We start from the raw sequence: 19,177 nt of genomic DNA on the forward strand, positions 1-19,177 counted from the left end.
ACCCTTCTTTTCTGAAGAAGGGTCTAGGCCCGAAACGTCAGCCTTCCTGCTCCTCTGATGCTGCTTGGCCTGCTGTGTTCATCCAGCTCTACACCTTGTTATCTCAGATTCTCCAGCATCTGCAGTTCCCACTATCTCTGTATCATTTACTTTGTCTGCCACTTCTCTACTTCCCATTAAAAATTCTCCTGACTCTGCTTTTAATAGACCCAAATTCATTTTAGACAAACATTTCCTTATTATGTACCTGTAAAAGTTTTTACAGTCTATTTTAATGATTTTTGCTAGGTTGTATCCACATTTTATTCTTCCTTTCCCCATCAGTTTCTAGACTTCCTTTGCTGTATGTTGAAAACTTCCCAATCCTCAGATTTATCATAACTTCTGACTGCTTTATAAGCTGTTCTTTTAATCTCAAGCAATCATTCATTTCTATTGTCAGCCATGGTTGATTGACCTTTTCTGAGATTTTGCACTTTGAAGGAATATAGTTGTTGTATGATGTCATAATTCTTCAGAGATAATCCATTGCTGACGTACAATCCTGCCTTTTCATGTATTTTTCCAATCCAGCTCAACCAATTTGTGCCTCATGCGTTCATAATTTCTCATATTCAAATTTAACACATGTTTCAGATTGAACGACCTCACTTTCAAACAATGCAAAATTCTATCATGTTGTGGTCACTCAGCCCTGAAGGTTCTTTTGCAACAAGATATTAGTTAACCCTTTTTTCATTACATAATACTAGATCCAAAATAGCCCATTTTCCAGTTCAACATGTTCTTCTAGAAAACCATCCCTAATATGCTCCAGAAAATCATCCTCCACAGCTTTGGTGCTCAAATGTCACTGAGCCTAATGCAGAGCGATAGGGAGCAAGCAGAAGTCTTGAAGCTGTAGCTGACTGTATTTATCTGATTAGGAAGGCTCAAAACTGATGTATACAAATCACAGTTCTCACTTCAATATTCCTTGCTTCAATGAACACAAAAAGAATGTTTGCAATGTCAATTTTTAAAAAAATGAAGAAACCTGAATATGTATTAATACTGTGCAAGTGCAAAGAAACATAGTCCTTAAAACAGTCAAAGTCACACATCATGGAAATTGAATGAAATTTTGCAGCAATATAAATCTGCGGTCTGCTTGCCTCTCAAAGTACACTTGTCTATGTCTTCGTAGCTCCTCTGCTGTAGGAGTTTCGGTTTGATTTGTTCTTGAAGACTGCGCAACATCATTCCAAGATGAGGTCATTTCAGAATTTTCTGTTCCTTGTTTAATACCTAGAAAATTAATTAACAAGATTACATTATTAAAGCATCATAATTTCAAATGCTAAAAATATGACATTTCAATTGGGACGCATAAGGATCAATCAAATCCAGAGGAGTGTTTCTTTTCATTATAGGGTACTGTTCCATATCATTTGAGCTGTTCTCTATCTCTCTGTCACTACACAACATGGGAAAGGATGGATGTGCCAACACTTATACTATTATTGAGAGATGTGGTAGACTGTGCATCTCTAAACCCTCTTTCCCTTTGGAAAAAGTGCATTGTGCCTTACATCCAACACTAGGTATGGGAATTTTTCATGTTGAAGATCATGGTACAAAGAACTGTATGGCACAACGTACTGGTAAACCCATGTACTCTGGTACCAGTGCTTTATTGAAAAAGCTACAGCAATCTAGATTAGGAGCCTTGGTGGTCTTACTGGCCTCCTAATACCCCTGGGTCTAATCGTTGACACTGAAAATAATAACCTAAGTGACTGTAATGGTGCAAAAGCATGATTTTATAATCATGATACATGTGATATCCAGTTACTGCTTGGAGGGTGGGGGGTCTTAATTTACATTTATTAAAAAGATTATCCTTGCTAGTCCAAGTATAAAATGATATATCCTACCCTGCCTTTTTGCCTTTCATTCCTGTGGGGACTGAATGAACTCAGCATTGGTGGGCAAGCCTGACAGCAAGCATCAAATGTGAGTGCAGTATCACAGTCAAATCCAAATCCAACCGCAACCAATATTCACAAAATGTGCATGGTAGCATAGGTGACCAGATTGCAACCCTCCTTTTGAGCTTAGAGGCTATTTCAGCAAATAATTACTTCCTTGGCTCAGATCAGTTAATGAGGTGTGTGATTGTCTTGGGGTTTTGTCTTGATTGTCTGGAATTGTCTTGATTTATGCAGTTAAGTAGCATACTATATGACATTTCCACAATAAGCAATCAATTAATTCGCCAATATTCAACAAATTACCAGAGCACAACTCATGACAAAGTACTTAAGTAACTACAGAAATGTAGAATTACGCCAATTAGACCATCTGATTCAGAGATTCATAGAGATCTGCGAAACAGAAGGTCCTTTGGTCCATTGCATCCATGCCAGTCAAAAATAGCCACTTAACTATTTTAATGCGATTTTCCATCACTTGATCCATAACTTTGTAAGCCTAGGCATCGTAAGTGCACCTTTAAATACTTCTTAAAAGTTAATGAGAGCTTCTGCCTCTACCGCCCTTACAGGCACTGAGTCCCAGATTCCCTCCACCCTCTGGGTGAAAATGTCTTTCCTCATTACTCCTCTAAACCTTTGCCCCCTTATCTTACATTTATGCCTACTGGTCATTGAACCCTCCACCAAGGGGAAAGCTTTCTTCCTGTCTACCCTAACTATGCCCCTCATAATTTTACACATTTCAATCATGTTCCCTCTCAATCTCCTCTACTCTACTCTAAGGAAAAATGACCCCAGTCCATCAAATCTCCCTTTATACCTGAAATTCTCTAGCCCAAGCAACATCCTGGTAAATCCCCTCTGAACCCTCTCCAGTGTTATCACATCCCACCTATAGATTCCAGAACTGCATATAATAATCTGGCTGAGGCCTAAATAATATTTTAGATAGTTCCACCATAACTCCCCAACCCTTAAACTCCAAGCTTTGATTAATAAAGGCAAGTATCCCAAATCCTTCTTAACTTTATCCACCTGTCCCGATACCCTAAGAGACTTAATTTCTGTATAGTAATCTCCCTCTGAAACCTGTTTATATCATGTCAACCAGATCACTAAACACCTTCCTTTGATGTCAGTAATTAATCTGATTAATATAACTCATTAACAAGTATTCTCTGAACATTCAATCCACTTTTAAAACTATAAATCTAATTTGTTTTTCACTATACTTTTCTTTTGCTGGTTCTGAAACATCCAATTTCAAAATAAATTATTTAAAAGTTCAACAGTTAAAGTTTTGTTCCAAAACACTTCATATTGTCGTTGCTTAAATAATATTATTTGTCACTTAAATAATATTATTTGTCAAACTTCATACAATAATAGGTGGACTTCCTGGAATGCATTTGCACATTAACATATCCACTTCAGCAAAATCCTCATCATAAGACCAATTCAATTAGTAATTAGAGAATTGTAGCAAAATAAAACTACAACCTCATCCATGAGGAAACTAAACTAAAACTGTACATCTTCTCGAAACAGCTTCCAGTAGGTATTCATCTTTCTGATCACAGATTGTGCATACCATAGAAATTCAAATTGGCAAAAGGCAGGAAATATACATTTAAAAAATGACCAAAGTTGAAAATTAGATAGAGAAAAAAAAGTGTGGAACTGATGAGAAGAGATATACAGGAACCCCAAAAGGCCTAATGACCCATCGAACTTGTTTGCTTTGTTATTGGGTAAATTACAGGAAATATGAAGGCAATGTTGGCAAGCTGAGCTGATAAATGAGGCTCAGACCATGGAAGGATGTATTCTATTGGACAGGAATGGAGATGCTTCTGGGAGCAACCGGAGAGAGGTTCCAGCATTCATACAAAAAGGTACAAGACAACAATAGATAATGCTAACGGTGAATTTATGCTACAATTTGTATCCCATTTAATGTCGAAGCTAAGAATGGGTAACGAGTAAATGATCAATAAGATCAATTTACTTGGCTGAGACTGCAAACACTGGGGTCCCAATGTAAATCTAATCAAGAAAGATCCAAGTTAGACTCTTGGTTTGTATTGGATTGGCTCACTTCAATCTGAGAAAGGAGGCTCTAAAAGGGTACAATTCAACAAATAGTTTGAAAGCTGCTCACCCAAAACAAGGGAAAAAAAACAGCCAGGGATCAAACCCTGCAGCAGATTAGCATGATACTACATCAGAAGAGGACAGGATTGAGATTGGCTGAAGAACAAATGTGAGACAACAGCTTATAAACAGCTTGTGGAACAATATTACTGCAAAAGATAACACGAAAGATGGCCATGTAAGAAAATACAGCTTCTCCAAAAAGAATCAATTCTTTCAGAAGAGGAGAATACAAATGTAGCGCTGAAAAAGGAACAAATACATGGATTTCAGTTTCTGCCATTTTGAAATCATGCCTTCTGCTTTTCGTTGCTCAATTTACAACCACAAAATGCTACACAGCAGCGATTTCGTCAGTTTTGTTCAGATTAAGTTGAATCCACAAAGCAACCCATCGAAGCTCAATGTAAAGCCAGAGGGAGAAAAATGTTACCTTTCCATTAATTTTATCCTTTTGCATTGCTACTGTTTCTGTAATATAATAACCAAGTACAGTATACTTTGTGGAAGGTTTTACCAATAATTCAAATTGTATTCTGCAGGTCAATTTTTGATATCATTTTTGCCTCCCAGTTTCTCCTAACATTATAAAAAATAAGAACAGGTGGCAGCTATTTAGGCCATCAAGCCTTCTCCACCATTCGATAAGGTGATCCATTTGTGGTCTCAACTCTACTTCATGCCTATTCACCACATCCCTGGACTCCACTGTCGATCCTAACTCAGTCTTGAATATATTCAATAATCCAACTGTCAATGTTCTCTCCGGAGAGTTCAAAATCTAACAATCCTCTGATAGTAAAATTTCATAATTTCCATCTTATTTGGAAAATCTTACCTTTAAGCTGTCTCCCCCAGTTTTAGACTACCCATAAATGAAAACATCCACCAGCATCCACACTACTAAGTTGCTTCAAAATTCTAAACGTTCTAGTCCCTCCTTAATAATGGATTCAAGTATTTTCCCTGCCACTGATGTTAAGCTAACTAGGCTATGGTTTAAGCCTCTCTGCTCCTATGATGCTGCTTGGCCTGCTGTGTTCATCCAGCCCTGCACCTTGTTGTCTATGGTTCCCTGCTTTCTGTTTTCCTTCTTTCTTCAATATAGGTATTATAATTTCATTTTTTCCATTCAGCTGGGACCTCTCCATAATCTAAGGAATTCAGAACATTACATCCACTGTCTCTGCAGCTACCTCTTTTACATCTGAGATGCAGGCCATCAGGTTCAGGAGACCTGCCAACCATTACTTGTACCATTACTTTTTCTCTATTGGTCCATGAGGTATTGGAAAATTTGAAGATTCATTGGAACCATCTAATTTTATTTGTTATTTAGTTGGTTATCTCACTAATGATGATTAAAGTGCAAATAGTAGCTTATGGCCTAAACTGTGTTCCAAACATTCAGGATCTTAAATATATTTTGATTGAAGCAAATGTTAGGTATGCTATATTGGACAATTGCAAAGCTCAGATGAAACTATAGTGAATGTTTTGGAAAACACATTGATTTCAAATTGTTCTTCAGTATATAGCAAGAGTGAAAAATATAAATTTATAAAAAGAAAATTGTTTTCACATTGAGCACTTTTGAGGCCATTATATTAATTGTGTAAGGAATTTCACATTCTATATTTGACACTTAGAAAAAAATTGTTAAAATTGCTACAAGACACTTGGCTGAGCTGAAAGATTTTGAGGCTTTCAAAAAGGTTGTGAATTAAATATTTAAACAGGTAATAGGGAGTAAATCATAGTTTTGTGCTGTGAATACTTAAAGTGTCTATTACTAATCAGTACAGTAATTTCCTAACTAACTGGTAAAGTTGCAATATTGCAGTACAATTAATACTAGACTTTGCAGTAATGCTTCCTAAACATAGGCAAATTATGGGGTCTGGTGCGAATGAGTATGAACACCCATTGTTCAAAACTTTTTCTGAGCTTTTAGAGCATTTTTAAATTTGAAGTGTGCATTTCTAAATGGGAAGTTTCAGATTACCAGTATTCTCAGTATTCTATTCTTGTATTCTTATCTTAGGCCATCTGCACATCCATTATAGTCACATCCCCTATCTATAATGTAGTAAACTAAGGGCTTCCTGAAATAATGTAACTGGATTAACGAAACACAACCTACCCTTCATAAATCCATGCCGACTGATTAGCTTATACTTGTCCAGAATGGTCAGTCATTCTGCCTCTGATGATAGATTCCAGTAACTTCTCCACAACTGATATTAAATTGAAGGATCTATAGTTACTTGGCTTCTCCCTGCTGTCTGGGGAATTCTGTGGTCTTGAAATAAAAACTTTATGGAACGCATTAACGGAAAATTCAGTAGATAAATTTAATCATGTTATTTTAAAATACAATTTTATGTTGCGGTGAAACCCTATTTTAGGTTTTAGAAATTTCATTACTGATCAAAAAGTGATAAAAAATGAGTAATTTGTGAAAATCCATCACCTAGATTGCACAATCACAATGTGATATGCTCCAACTGATTATTAACATCTATTGTATGTCATACAATGTCAGCACTGAAAAGGTCTATTACATTGCAATGTACAAGGTGAAAGGTACAGTGAGCACTTAGAAATTTTCAACAAAAAATGCATTGCAGAGTTGTGATAAGGGGGCCTTTTTAGGATATCAATTTGTAATTAATGGAGTGCCACAGGGATCAGTGCTGGGGCCACAGTTACTTAGCATGTATATTAATGACCTGGATGAGAGAAGTGAACACACTATAGCCAAGTTTGCAGATGACACAAAAAATAAGTGAGAAGGCAAGTGGTGAGAATGATACAAAAAAGTTTGCAGAGGGATATAGACAGGTTAAGTGAGTCGGCAAAATCTTGACAGATGGAATATAATGTGGAAAATGTGAGGTTATTCACTTTGGCAGGAAGAATACAGAAGCTGAATATCCTTTAAATGGAGAGACTGCAGAAAGCTACAGCACTCAGGGATTTGGGATCCTTGTGCATTAATCATAAAAAGCTATCATGCAAGTTCATCAGGCAATTGGGAGGGCTAATAGAATGTTGGCTTTTCTTTCAAAAGGAATAGAGTATGAGAAAAAGGTAGTCTTGCTTGAACTACACAAGGCACTCGTCAGACCACACCTGGAATACTGTGGACTGTTTAGGTCCCCTTATCTAGCAGAGATGTACTGGCATTACAGGTGGTCCAGAAAAGCTTCACCAGGTTGATTCCAGGTATGGAGCTATTTTCTTATGAGGAGGGGTTAAGTAGGTCGGGCATGTACTCATTGGCGGTGAGAAATATAAGAAGTGACCTTACTGAAATATATAGGATTCTTAGGAAGTTTTACAGGGTAGATGCAGGAAGGATGTTTTCCCTTGTGGGAGAGTCTAAGACCAGAGGACATCATCTCAATGCTAGGAATTAAGATATTTAAGACAGAGATAAGGAGGAATTTCTGAGGATAGCAAATCTGTAGAATTCCTTACTGCAGACGGCTGTAAAGGCTGGGTCATTACATATATTTAAGGCAAAGAAATCAGATTTTTAATCAGTAAGATTATGGAGATAAGGTTAAGGAGATAAAGCAAGAAAGTGGGAGTTGAGGACAATCAGATCTTTCAGAATGGCAAATCAGATTCGATGGACCAAATTATCTAACTTATGCCCCAAGTCTTATGATCTCATGCTTTGAATGTGTTTTCTTTTCAATTGTGCCATATTATGGCCTTCTCTGGTAGAGTGATAGAGCATGGAAACAGACCCTTTGGTCCAACCAATCCATGCCAACCATGTTCCCAAACTAAACTAGTCCTACCTGCCTGCATTTGGCTCATATTCCTCCAAACTTTTCCTATTCAAGGACTTATCAAAACGTCTTTTAAAGGTTGTAACTGTGTCCGCATCCACCACCTCCTCTGGCAGTTCATTCCATACTCTCTGTGTAGAAAAGATGCCCCACATATCCTCCTTAAATCTTTTTCCTCTCACCTTAAAAATATGTCCTGTAGTTTCGAACTCCCACAACTTCGGGAAAAGACCTTTGCTACTCACCTTAGTTATGCCTCTCATGATTTTACAAACTTCTGTAAGATCACCTCTCAACCTATGCTCCAGTGAAAAAAGTCCGAGTCTATCCAGCCTATTTTTATAACTCAAACCCTCCATTCCCAGCAACTTTCAGGTAAATCTTTTATGAACCCTCTCCAGTTTAATAATATCCTTTCATAACAGAGTGACCAGAAATGCACATAGCACTCCAGAAGAGAATTCACCAATGTCCTGTACAACCTCAACATGACATCTCAACTCCTATACTCAAAGGTCTGATCAATGAATGCAAATGCGCTAAACACTTTCTAGACCATCCTATCTAGCTGTGATGCGAATTTCAAATAATTATGTACCTGAACCCCCAGGTCTCTGTTCTACAACACGACCCAGGGCCCTACTATTAATTATATAGTCTTGCCCTTGTTTGTTTTACCAAAATGCAATACCTCACATTTATCCAAATTAAACACAAATTAAACTGGTGATGGTTGCACCAAAGTGTTCAGGAGTAGGCTGGAGTGACCGATGTTAAGAATCGGCTTGTTTGTAAGAAAGCATCTGGTTTCTAACTGAAACTTGCCCAGTTCTGCATAGCTGATACTGGTTGTTATGGATATCCTAACATTTTGTAAGATCATACGCTACAGCTCCAACATGCCATATTTGAAATATTTAAGTGAATTAGTTGCATATTTGATTTAAAATTAGCTTTTAATTTAATGATTCATAAGACAATATATCTTGTAAAATTTATGAAGTGAAATCTTTAGATATTGCAGAATTAAGGATGACTTCATAATACAGACAAGGCTAAGATCAAATCTGACATATGCATTCAAATTTATGAGAGGCTTTGGTAGGGGAATAATAAATGGACAAAGGGAAATTAGAATCACTACAGTAGGAAGGGAGAAGTTAGGAGCTTTTTGTTCACATGCATAAAGTTGCCTAATATCAAATACCCAAATAAAAACAGGGTGAAAACAGAATTCGCAATAATTTTAAAAGGATGTGGATAAGTGTAAAAATGGAATGTTTAAAAAATTTATGGGGGAAAGGCGACAAAGTGTTGTCACTGTTGGAGAGCTCACTCAAATGATTGGTGAATGGCCTCCTTCTGTGCTGCACCATTCTATCTTCTGACTAACAAACTTATTGAAATTTCTGGAAACATGAAACAGCTGACAGTGCAATTATGTTAGTGGATTATCAATTAAGGAGACAGAAGCACGTCATACAGAAATTTCACACACCATGTCACTTATCAGCATTCAACTAAATTACTAATTTAGTTTCTCGATTATAGATTATTTCTAAGGGAACTATTTTGATATATACCTGATATCCCTTAATGGGCTGATTTCATTGCAATAATCTGCAATGCTATTTCCATATAGATATAATTACACTTCAACAGCGTGGTTAGATGAAAACTACTTTATTCTACCTTGCAAAAAAAAACTTTAAACCTCTGTAGAAATTGGCTTTAAAACTACAAACAAACATAAACATAAAAACATAGTTTTCATGTTTTATTTCTGAAACAGTTTATAGAACAGAAGCGTAATGAAACCTTTCTCCCTTTTGAGACTGTATATACATACGTATACAGTACAGCTTTGCTCTCTTTCCAGCCATGCAGGGATCTGAAGTCAATCACCTTCTTTTGTACATTTCTGTTTCAAAGGATAAAAACTTTTTTAATCTACTGGCAGTCCAAATAACACATGTAGATATATGGAGTATAAAATTTATTCTAATTAAAATTGAAATAAATCAGAATGGCATGACCTATAGTTATTTACTATTTAAGTTGCTTTTCATAGAAAGGGTATCAAAATTACTTCGACTAATATGAGAAGACAAGCTGAAGTTGGCATAGTCCCAAATTCCAAATTGTTGAAGAGGTATTAAAACAGAGGAGTTTTGATGTCAGTTTTCCCTCCATATACTTTGGCTGAGCGGATCACTGCTAAAATTAACAAAAAACACTTGTGTTTAATGTACCTGTCACAATCTCAGGATGTGCCAAAGATGTTGAGGTACCTTTGAAGTGTAGTCACAACTGCAACACAGGAAATCTAAAGCCAATTTTGCACACATGATCTCACAAACAACAATAAAATTAATGATCAAATTTTCTGTTCTAGGTGACAGTCGAGAGATAAATGCTGACCAAAACACTGAGTGAACTCCACAGCTTTTCTTCAAAAAGTGCCATGGAATCCTTTGCATCCACCTGAATTCCCAGATAAGGCTATGGCTTTGTTGCATAATGGGCTGAAAGAGATAGTGCTGAGGATTGCATTAAGCGACACTCAATCTAGATATCACATGGACTTGAGCGGGGGGATCGGTTTTGAATCTTTGAAGGTGTAAGACCTAACATAGAAGTCACCCTCATAGTCTCAGTAACAGTTTCTAACAGCGATATAGTCAGCACCTATAGTTGCTATAAATCCCTTCTCATTTGACTACCAAATAGTTTTCCTCACCCTATGCCAGACCAAGCAAGCCCTGTAAATTCCTAACAGGAAAGATGATGGTGGTAGAAAATTTACCAGATGGATCTCATCCAAGATGTGCTGTGGTGATGATTCATCTTTCAACAGCTTGGGAGTCTTGCCTGAAAGGTGGCAGTCACAGTTGCGTGGTAAAATCTCTAGAATGGGGCTTGAACTACAACCTTCTGTTTCAGAAGTGACACAGCTTGCGGGGGGGGCAGGGGCAGCTACAAAGCATAGAAAGTTACACTGTGGCAGAGAACTTTTTAAAAGCTGCAGCAAAATATTTTCATGTCATTTTGCTAAATGCATTTCCATGTCACTTCAAAAGCAACTTTATTGTACCTTTCTGTATAGTTTCCCTGGCTACTACATCAATTGTGCATCATCACCCCCCAACTGGAAGTCTGTCAGGAGGGCAACGGCATTGCAATTTTCCAGCTTGATTCACAGAACAAATCCAACATGCAGTAATTTCACGATTTCAGCAATCAGCACATCATGTTGCTCAGACCAAGATTCATTTTAGGAAACATATTTTCTAAAAGCATCATAAAAAGCTACCATAATTTTTTATCAAATTAGGTTGGATGCGACATTTTTCTTAACGCAAAATGAATAGGTTATTTTAAATATTCATACAGTATTCAATAAATTCTAAACGTTTACCTATTACAATTTCAATAAGGACTGGCAAAGCCATAACTAGAGGCTAAAACCTGTGGAAATAACCAGTAGGATCTTTCTCTGAAAATAATGATCTGACATTTTAAGAACAGTTCTTTTAACGTGGCTGTACTATCGCAGTGGAGCATCAACCCTCACCTTGCATGCTGAGATGAATTGCTCTCCGTAGATCTGCTTCTTCATCTTCTGTCTCCATGTGTTGGCGGCTTAATGTCAATGCCCGCTGCAGATTTTCATCATCTTCATCCAGAACATTTGTAATCGATTTAGACATATCAATTGCTCGTTCCCAGTCATTGCTCTGTACCCTATGAAACAATTTTTAAAAAGATCAAAACGAGAATACAAAAAGCTTGTTCAGTTAAATCATAGATTCATAGAATCTCTACAGTGTGGAAATAGGCCCTTCAGCCCAACAAGTCCACAGTGACTCTCGGAGCATCACACCCTGACCCATCCGCCTATAAGCTACCTAATCTACACATCCCTGAACACTACGGGCAATTTAGCTTGGTCAATCCACCTGGCCTGCACATCTTTGGGACTGTGGGAGGAAACCAGAGCACCCGGAGGAAACCCACAGAGACATGGGGAGAATGTACAAACTCCACACAGACAGTTGCTCGAGGGTGGAATTGAACCCGGGTCCCTGGCGCTGTGAGGCAGCAGCGCTAACCACTGAGCCACCGTGTTTTATTCTTACTGGGTATGACATTCCATATACTGTTAATCTATACAGAACATAGTTCTCCCTTAATGAGACTTTTCCAGTGCATAGTTACATCTGCTGTAAGGCATAACGTCCACATTTGTCAGTCTGGGGAGATGGATCTTGCAGTATAGACTGTACTCACAAGTCAAAAATTGACATGGCAACACAACCCAGAATGAGGAACAACAGTTGTAGATTATTTTAGAGAAGGAAGAAATGAAGAATTTGAGCAATTTTATTCCTCAATACCTCTGACCAATTTCTGTTCGCTGATTTGCATCCTCTCCAATTAGCTTTGGCCTGTCTCGTTGCACCACTCTCAAGCTTTTGAGTATCTCATCAGCATCGCATTCTGGCAGTTCTCCTCTTACTACAAATATCGAATAACCTGTAGAAATTATGCAGTTAATCAAGCATAAGGCACCCAAGGCTTCATAAATAAAGAGAGTACAAAACCCAGGAAGTATTGCTCGATCATGATAAGATGAGAGCTTGGTCTCAATTAGTGCGCTTTACCTAATTATTAATGGCCAATTTTAGAAAGGGCATAAAAGATTTAGAGAAAGAGCATACAGAGATTTATTATAATTATTTAGGTATAAGGAATTAGAGTTACATGGATAAGTTGGAGAAGCTGGGTCAGTCTCCTTGAAACACAGAAAGCTGATTTTAGATTTGTTACAGGTGTTCAAAATCATGAAGAATTAGAAAGAATAATTGATGAAAAAACTATTTCCAATGGTTGAAGGGTCGAGAATGAATGGAAACAGATTTAAGACTGTGGTGGCATGAAAAGAGACTTCTTTTTACACAAATAGTTAGGATTTGCAAAGCAAAACTGTCTGATAAGTTGGTGGAAATAGAGTCAATAGTAGAAGGTAGCAATAGTGAAGGTGAAAAGAAACTGCATATGGGGAAAGAACAGCAGTGTGGGATTAACTGGCTTACTCTTCAAATGGTTAAGGCCACAGACTTGATTGATCACACAATCTCCTCCTGTCCTGTGCTATTCTATCATTTTTGATATTAAACAACATTTACAACAAATTAGTTCATCATCTCAACTGAGATTATTCTGTCATGAACACAAGCCGTTCCCCAGGTTTAATTTTTATTTTGTATACCAGCTGCGGCACTAAACCTCCTAACATACCTAAGTGAAAGTTAAGTACAACAACACTGCTGATCGATCTAAAATAAAAACAGAACGTGCAGGAGAAAACCCAGGTCCGGCAGCATCTGAAGAGAGAGAAATAGAGTTAAGGCAGAAGCATATGTTGATCTGAAATGACTATTCTTCAGAATTGAAATGGGCTGCAAGTCATGTTTTTGTGCTGTTGACAAAGAATGAGAGGAGAGAGTGGCACAAACTATGAAGATTGCCAGAGCAAGGGACAAACAGAGTGCTAATGGTAATAGAGGAGGACTATCAATGCAAAACAGGCATTCATAGTAAATTGAATTGAATTAGCTTTATTGTCATGTACTCACAAGTATAGTGAAAAGTTTATAAGTCACCACTTATGGCGCCACTGTAGGTACCACTAAGTACAGCTTCTTGAGTAAAATCGATTAGTAGACAATAGGTCAGCTTTACTGAGAGCAAACAAAACACTGGTGAGGGGTTGTTGAGAGAAGGTGTTATCAAAAAGGAGAACGGAATTCATGCACTGAAGCTGTTGAACTCAATGTTGAGTCCTGAAGATTGTAAGCAGAAAATAAGGTGCTGTTTCTTAAGCTTGCGTTGGGCTTCACTGGAGCATGCAGCAGGCCTAGGACAGAAATGTTAGCATATTTCAGGACTATTATTCTGCTATCATGTCCACTTCTCTTGTCTTTTGCTTAGGGTACCCTCACCATCTGTTCCAACTGCTCCACCTCCCTCTTTGTCAACAGCATAAAAACCCTAATTGTCCATTCAGCTTCAGTGAAAAAGGGTTATACCAGACTTGAAACAGTAATCCAGACATGCTGAGTTTCTCCAGCACTTTCTGTTTTTACTTCCAAATTAACTAACTGGTTCAGAGCAGGCAGCTCCAACATTTTGGAATGACAGCTAAATAGGTCAAATTTGATCAAAATAAATTAGTATCATGATTAAGCACAAATAAAAATTAAAAAAATCAATTCCAAGGCTTGACTTTAAAAAGTTCTGATTAATCCCAAGAAGTTAGTTCTGATCTTCTTTCAAAACAACTGAACAACTGATTTGGATCTTCACCTTCAAAAGCTCTTATTCAAAGTTATTTTGTTACTGAAGCATGTTTCTACATGTTTATTTTTCTGTCCAATTTCCTCCCCAATTCATTTCTGAAGGAGCTAACTCCTTGCTGAGTTATGGCTCCATAGCCTCAAGTCACAGATCAGTTTCTTGCTTGAGTGACCAGTCTCCATACACAAGTGTAAATGGCAAGTATGAGCAAGCCATTTGATCACAAAGGTTTTTATATTTAGAAGAGATAAAATCTTTAATTAAACTTGAACAGCTCTTTCCCTACAACTTAAGGTATCGTATTTCTGAGTGCGAAAGCATTTATTCAGTACATGCATGCCCCAAAATATAAACTTCTGTTTTTACTATGAAGGTGACCTATGAGTGACCAAAAATTTACAAGAACTTTGAATCAACACCCAGACTTTATTGAGATATTGTCTCTCAAGTTGCACCTCAAAATAATAGAAATATTGTTTCCTTGTTTATTTTATTTTAGGTCTAACATACTTATATTAATAATGAACTAAGTTCTTGGGATATTGAACAAAGGATACCTTCTTGTTGTAACTGTGCCAAGAAGAGGGCAAGGTAAGTGTCGGAGATCAACTCTGGTCCCGTCAATAAAGAGTTTAGGTTAAACCACTGCCCAGAAAAGAAAGCACGAATTATTCATTACATCTATGAAATTTTCAAAGCAAATTCTCATTCTGTGCTGTAACATTGTGATAACTTTCAAATCAACTTATTTTCACACAAATTCATTTTGTTTTGTATTCTTTATCGCATGCCAGAAAATGAGCAATAGTGTCACCTAGTGGTCAAGGTCTGGTTAAACAGCTTGATGCTATGATTTCCATAACAAAAATCAGAAATTGCTGGAAAAACTCAGCAGGTCTGGCAGCATCTGTGGAGAGAAAGCAGAGTTAACGCTTTCAGTGACTCTTCTCTCCACAGAAGCTGCCAGACCTACTAAGTTTTTCCAGCAATTTCTGTTCTTGTTTCTGATTTCCAGCATCCATCATACATTGGCTTTTTGTTTAGCTATTATCTTTGTGATTTGTAAGCTAAAGGCAACAAAGAACATTCATAACTATCAAAGCTGAGATTGGTTAACTCAGCAATGGGGAACTGAGCCTGAAATGTTCTTGATTTGAATAGCTCAATATTCCAAAATGCAGTAAATTTATCAACTGAAATTGTAGAGACAGGAAATTTGATTTTGTCCAATATAATCACTCACATATTCTTTTAAATGGCAATTTCATCAACATATATGTGCAGCCCTTCATAGGTATTAGGAATGAGAGTAGGCAATTCAGACAAACATATTGTCATTATAATCATGTTGTAAAGTTTGACTTTCTTGCATTTAATGACTTGTATTGATAAAGTACAGTGAACAGAGAAAGACATATTTTGCTGCATCACAGAGACGTAATTGAAAAATATAAATAATACTCTAAAAGAAGAAATGCAGAGCCTGACCAAAATGGTCAAAAATCAAAGTTGAAAAAGAGTCTTAAAATAGCTTTAGGGAGAGGTCACAAGGTTTAGGTAGTTGTGGGTCTAGTTCATGATTATGGAGATAAGGAAGAGAGGTAATAGACATTAAGCATGAAGAAAGTGGATGAATGTATGGCTGCTGGACCTGAGGGAATTTGAGTGTGGGTGAGAGAGAGAATGTAAGGATGTGCAAAGATTTAAATGAGGCTGAGAGATTGAATTGGAGGCATTGCATAACTGGTAATTAATGGAGGTCAGTAGGGCCATAGGTAATTGGTGAGCAAAACTTGGTACGGGATAGGATGCAGACTGCAAATCTTTGGATCAGCTGCAGCCAGCAAAGGGTGTAAGATAGGATAGGTGGTCATACAGGATAAGTGGCTGATTGGTGGTGGTAAATATGGACAGCCAAAGATAGTGAGGTGGTAGCTGAAATCGATTTGTTGGAGAGGCTGTGGAACTGGAGATTCAGCCTAAGCAGACAAGCTCCAAAACTTCAAATAGTTTGTTTCAAACTATAACAATGGCCTGGGAGGGAAAGAGTCATTGTCAGTGCTAGAAAGTTTGTGCTGAGGACCCAAAGCAACACCTTTGGTTGCTTAGCTAGAGAAAACTGCAGCTCAAACGAGACCAAAATCTGACAGGTTTGATTTCATTGAGACAGTGGAGGAGCTGAAACAGATATTGGAAAATCACAGCTGCATGTCATCAACACATACATGGAATCGAATCACATCAGAAGATGGTGCTGCAATGAGACAGCAGACAGAACAGGAAGAGGACACAGCTGAGGATTGATGGTTCTAGAGTACACAGATCCTAACATCTGGAAGAAAAGTCATTGCTGGGGATTATCTGGCTACAATCACATAGGTATGAAGGGAAGCAAATAATAGCAGTGCCACTAAATTGGACTACCGAGGAGAATTTAAAGACGATGAAGTGGTCAACTGTGTAAAAGGCTTCAGAGAAACTAAGCAGGGATAAGGCACAGTCACAGAGAATATGATTGTGGCTTTGGTTAGGGCCATTCTGATGCTTCCATTCTGGAAGGAAATTTGATTTAGGTAGGGAAAGGCATGACCTACAGAACCATAAAACTAATGCAACTGTGTAACAATATTTTTAAAACATGTCTTGAAAAGGCATCCAAGTCTGTTGGTACTTCTTTTTCTCTCCAAATGAAGCTATGTTTTAAAGAAGTAAGAGGAAAAGTAATAAGAGTTCCTGCAACAGAAAGAAAATGTAACTGTAGGTCTGTACAGCAAATCTAACAAATCTTAAAAAAAAGTTAAATAAAGAGGTAAAACAATTGTGGAAAATATTGGAAAGATTTTTCAAATTGAATACTCTAATTCTTCTGATATTGGGAGGTGAAATTCAAAATTTCATAGCAGCTCTTTAATGTTAAAGAGTTAACTACCTGCTTTCCTAATTTTCGTACTGTAAACCAATGTTCTTTGTAGTTGCAAATAAATGCCCTTTCAATTCTGTGGAAACAACAAACACGTAGATAGACCTTAAACTGTTCCACAAGGAATTTGTTGAAAGAATCAACTTTTCTTTAAAAAATGCCTATCATCCAAATAAAATGTCTATTATATAATTGCAACTGTTTTAAAGAGCATAGATTGAGAAACTGAATCCAAAATCTGAAAACAAAAACTGAGATCTGCAATTAAAACAAACTTAAATTACTGAAAACACGCTGTATTTACATATACTTTAATGTGGCTTACACTGGATCAATCCTTAATCGTTGATATTCTGGACTGTTGAAGAGGGTAATCTCTAAACCCCATACACTCAAGGCAGTACTAATCACCTGCAGAAATAAAATTGCTTTGAAAGCTCTTTGGATACATGCAATACAATCTTGGAGATTTACAATACAATAGGAATCATTTAAAAATTAACTTGAAAAGTGACTTATTTTGACACAAGCAAATGTCTATGCACTAACTGTAAGATATGCTTCAACAAGCGGCTATTGCTTTCATTTTCCTGGAGCCCAAAGGATTGATCCCTCCCTCCTCCATCTAATGCTCGGGACTATGATTATCCATCTTCAGTATTTGCAGTTATTTTTCACAATATAAAGAAATAGAATGAAACTGATTGTTTCTTAAATCATATATCCCCTGATATCCTTATTATAAATCTCAGTCTTGACAGTTTTCAATTGACAGAACATACACAGACATTGATTGGCAGGTGTTTGGTGGTAGTGGTGGGGTTGGGGGTGTGGTGAAAGAAAGGGAGAGCGCATGAGAATGAGAAAACTATTGGGTTCCTTTCTCCTATGAGAAAAACTACTTTTTGATTTCACAGAATGCTGCAGCTCTTTTCTCTACATTCCATGTCTGTATGAACCTGTTGATTTATTTTACCATTTTAGGGTGAACTTTAAAACAAGTAAAATATACCCTCTTCCATTTGTCAATTAAATCTCTTCATCCTTATTGATCAGAAGAATATTGCATGTTGAAATCTTAGTGTGTCCAATTAAAAGAGGACTTGGAGAAGTTGCACAAGAGGGTGACCAGGAGGATAACAAACTATTGACTGCATCTGACGCTATTGCTTGTCTATGGTTTGACCTATACCTTTATAAATAAAGCTTGGAAAAGATGACAAAAAATATTTTTGTTCATTTGTTTCCCTTGGACACCTACCATTCCTACAATCAAATATATACTAGCTCTAATGTGGTGGTACTACAATGTTAATACATCGTGTTGTGTGAATATTAAAGGTACTTCATTGCCAGGTGAAATACAGATTAGATTGTTGAGTAGGATAAGCATAAAAATGAACAAATGAAATTTATTCAGCCTGCATAATTTTGCCTCATGGAACAAGTTTTGTTTTCTTTGTTGGAAAATATAAAATACAAACACACAATAACTAACGAATTAAGCACTGGCTACAGAGTATTCTTACGATCATGTGTGGATATGGCCAAGGTTTGGGTAATTCCATCCTACCAAAAAAAGGGATGTAACAGTACATTTGAGAGCAACACATTTTCAGTGATGAATTAGTATTGTCGGTAATGAGGGACATAGCTGGAGCTACAAAAATGCTATCTATTTCATCAAAGTCTTCAATTCTTGCCACCTCTTGGAACAAGTACATTTTCTTGACTCCTTTTACCAGTTAAAACTATTAATTTATCAAGTTAGCCATGAAAAGCCACGGCAGTTACTTCATGCTTATTATTAACTGAAACATTGCCATTGCCCATACTCCAAATTTCGCTTGCATTATCCTATTCCTACCCCTTTAAATTCCTTGATGACCACACCAGCTTTAGAATCACCACGTGCTTTGTTAACAATTAAATAGTATGGAATTGATAACTAGGGACAGTAATCC

General features: G+C 37.1%; 1 protein-coding gene across 1 annotated transcript in view; it reads right to left on the reverse strand.

Moving 5' to 3' along the window:
• atxn3 (ataxin 3) overlaps nt 1-19,177 on the reverse strand; it is a 39,742-nt gene that overhangs the window by 8,073 nt on the left and 12,492 nt on the right. Inside the window, exons 4-9 of the mRNA XM_020533649.2 lie at nt 17,539-17,624; nt 17,223-17,289; nt 14,851-14,938; nt 12,331-12,469; nt 11,508-11,677; nt 1,155-1,287 (exon numbers count right to left, since the gene is read on the reverse strand). Of these exons, the coding sequence (XP_020389238.1) occupies nt 1,155-1,287; nt 11,508-11,677; nt 12,331-12,469; nt 14,851-14,938; nt 17,223-17,289; nt 17,539-17,624 (683 nt within the window). The remainder of the gene's footprint in view (nt 1-1,154; nt 1,288-11,507; nt 11,678-12,330; nt 12,470-14,850; nt 14,939-17,222; nt 17,290-17,538; nt 17,625-19,177) is intronic.

This window comes from Rhincodon typus, chromosome 8, assembly GCF_021869965.1.
Source record: "Rhincodon typus isolate 14 chromosome 8, sRhiTyp1.1, whole genome shotgun sequence".
Taxonomy (NCBI): Eukaryota; Metazoa; Chordata; class Chondrichthyes; order Orectolobiformes; family Rhincodontidae; genus Rhincodon; species Rhincodon typus.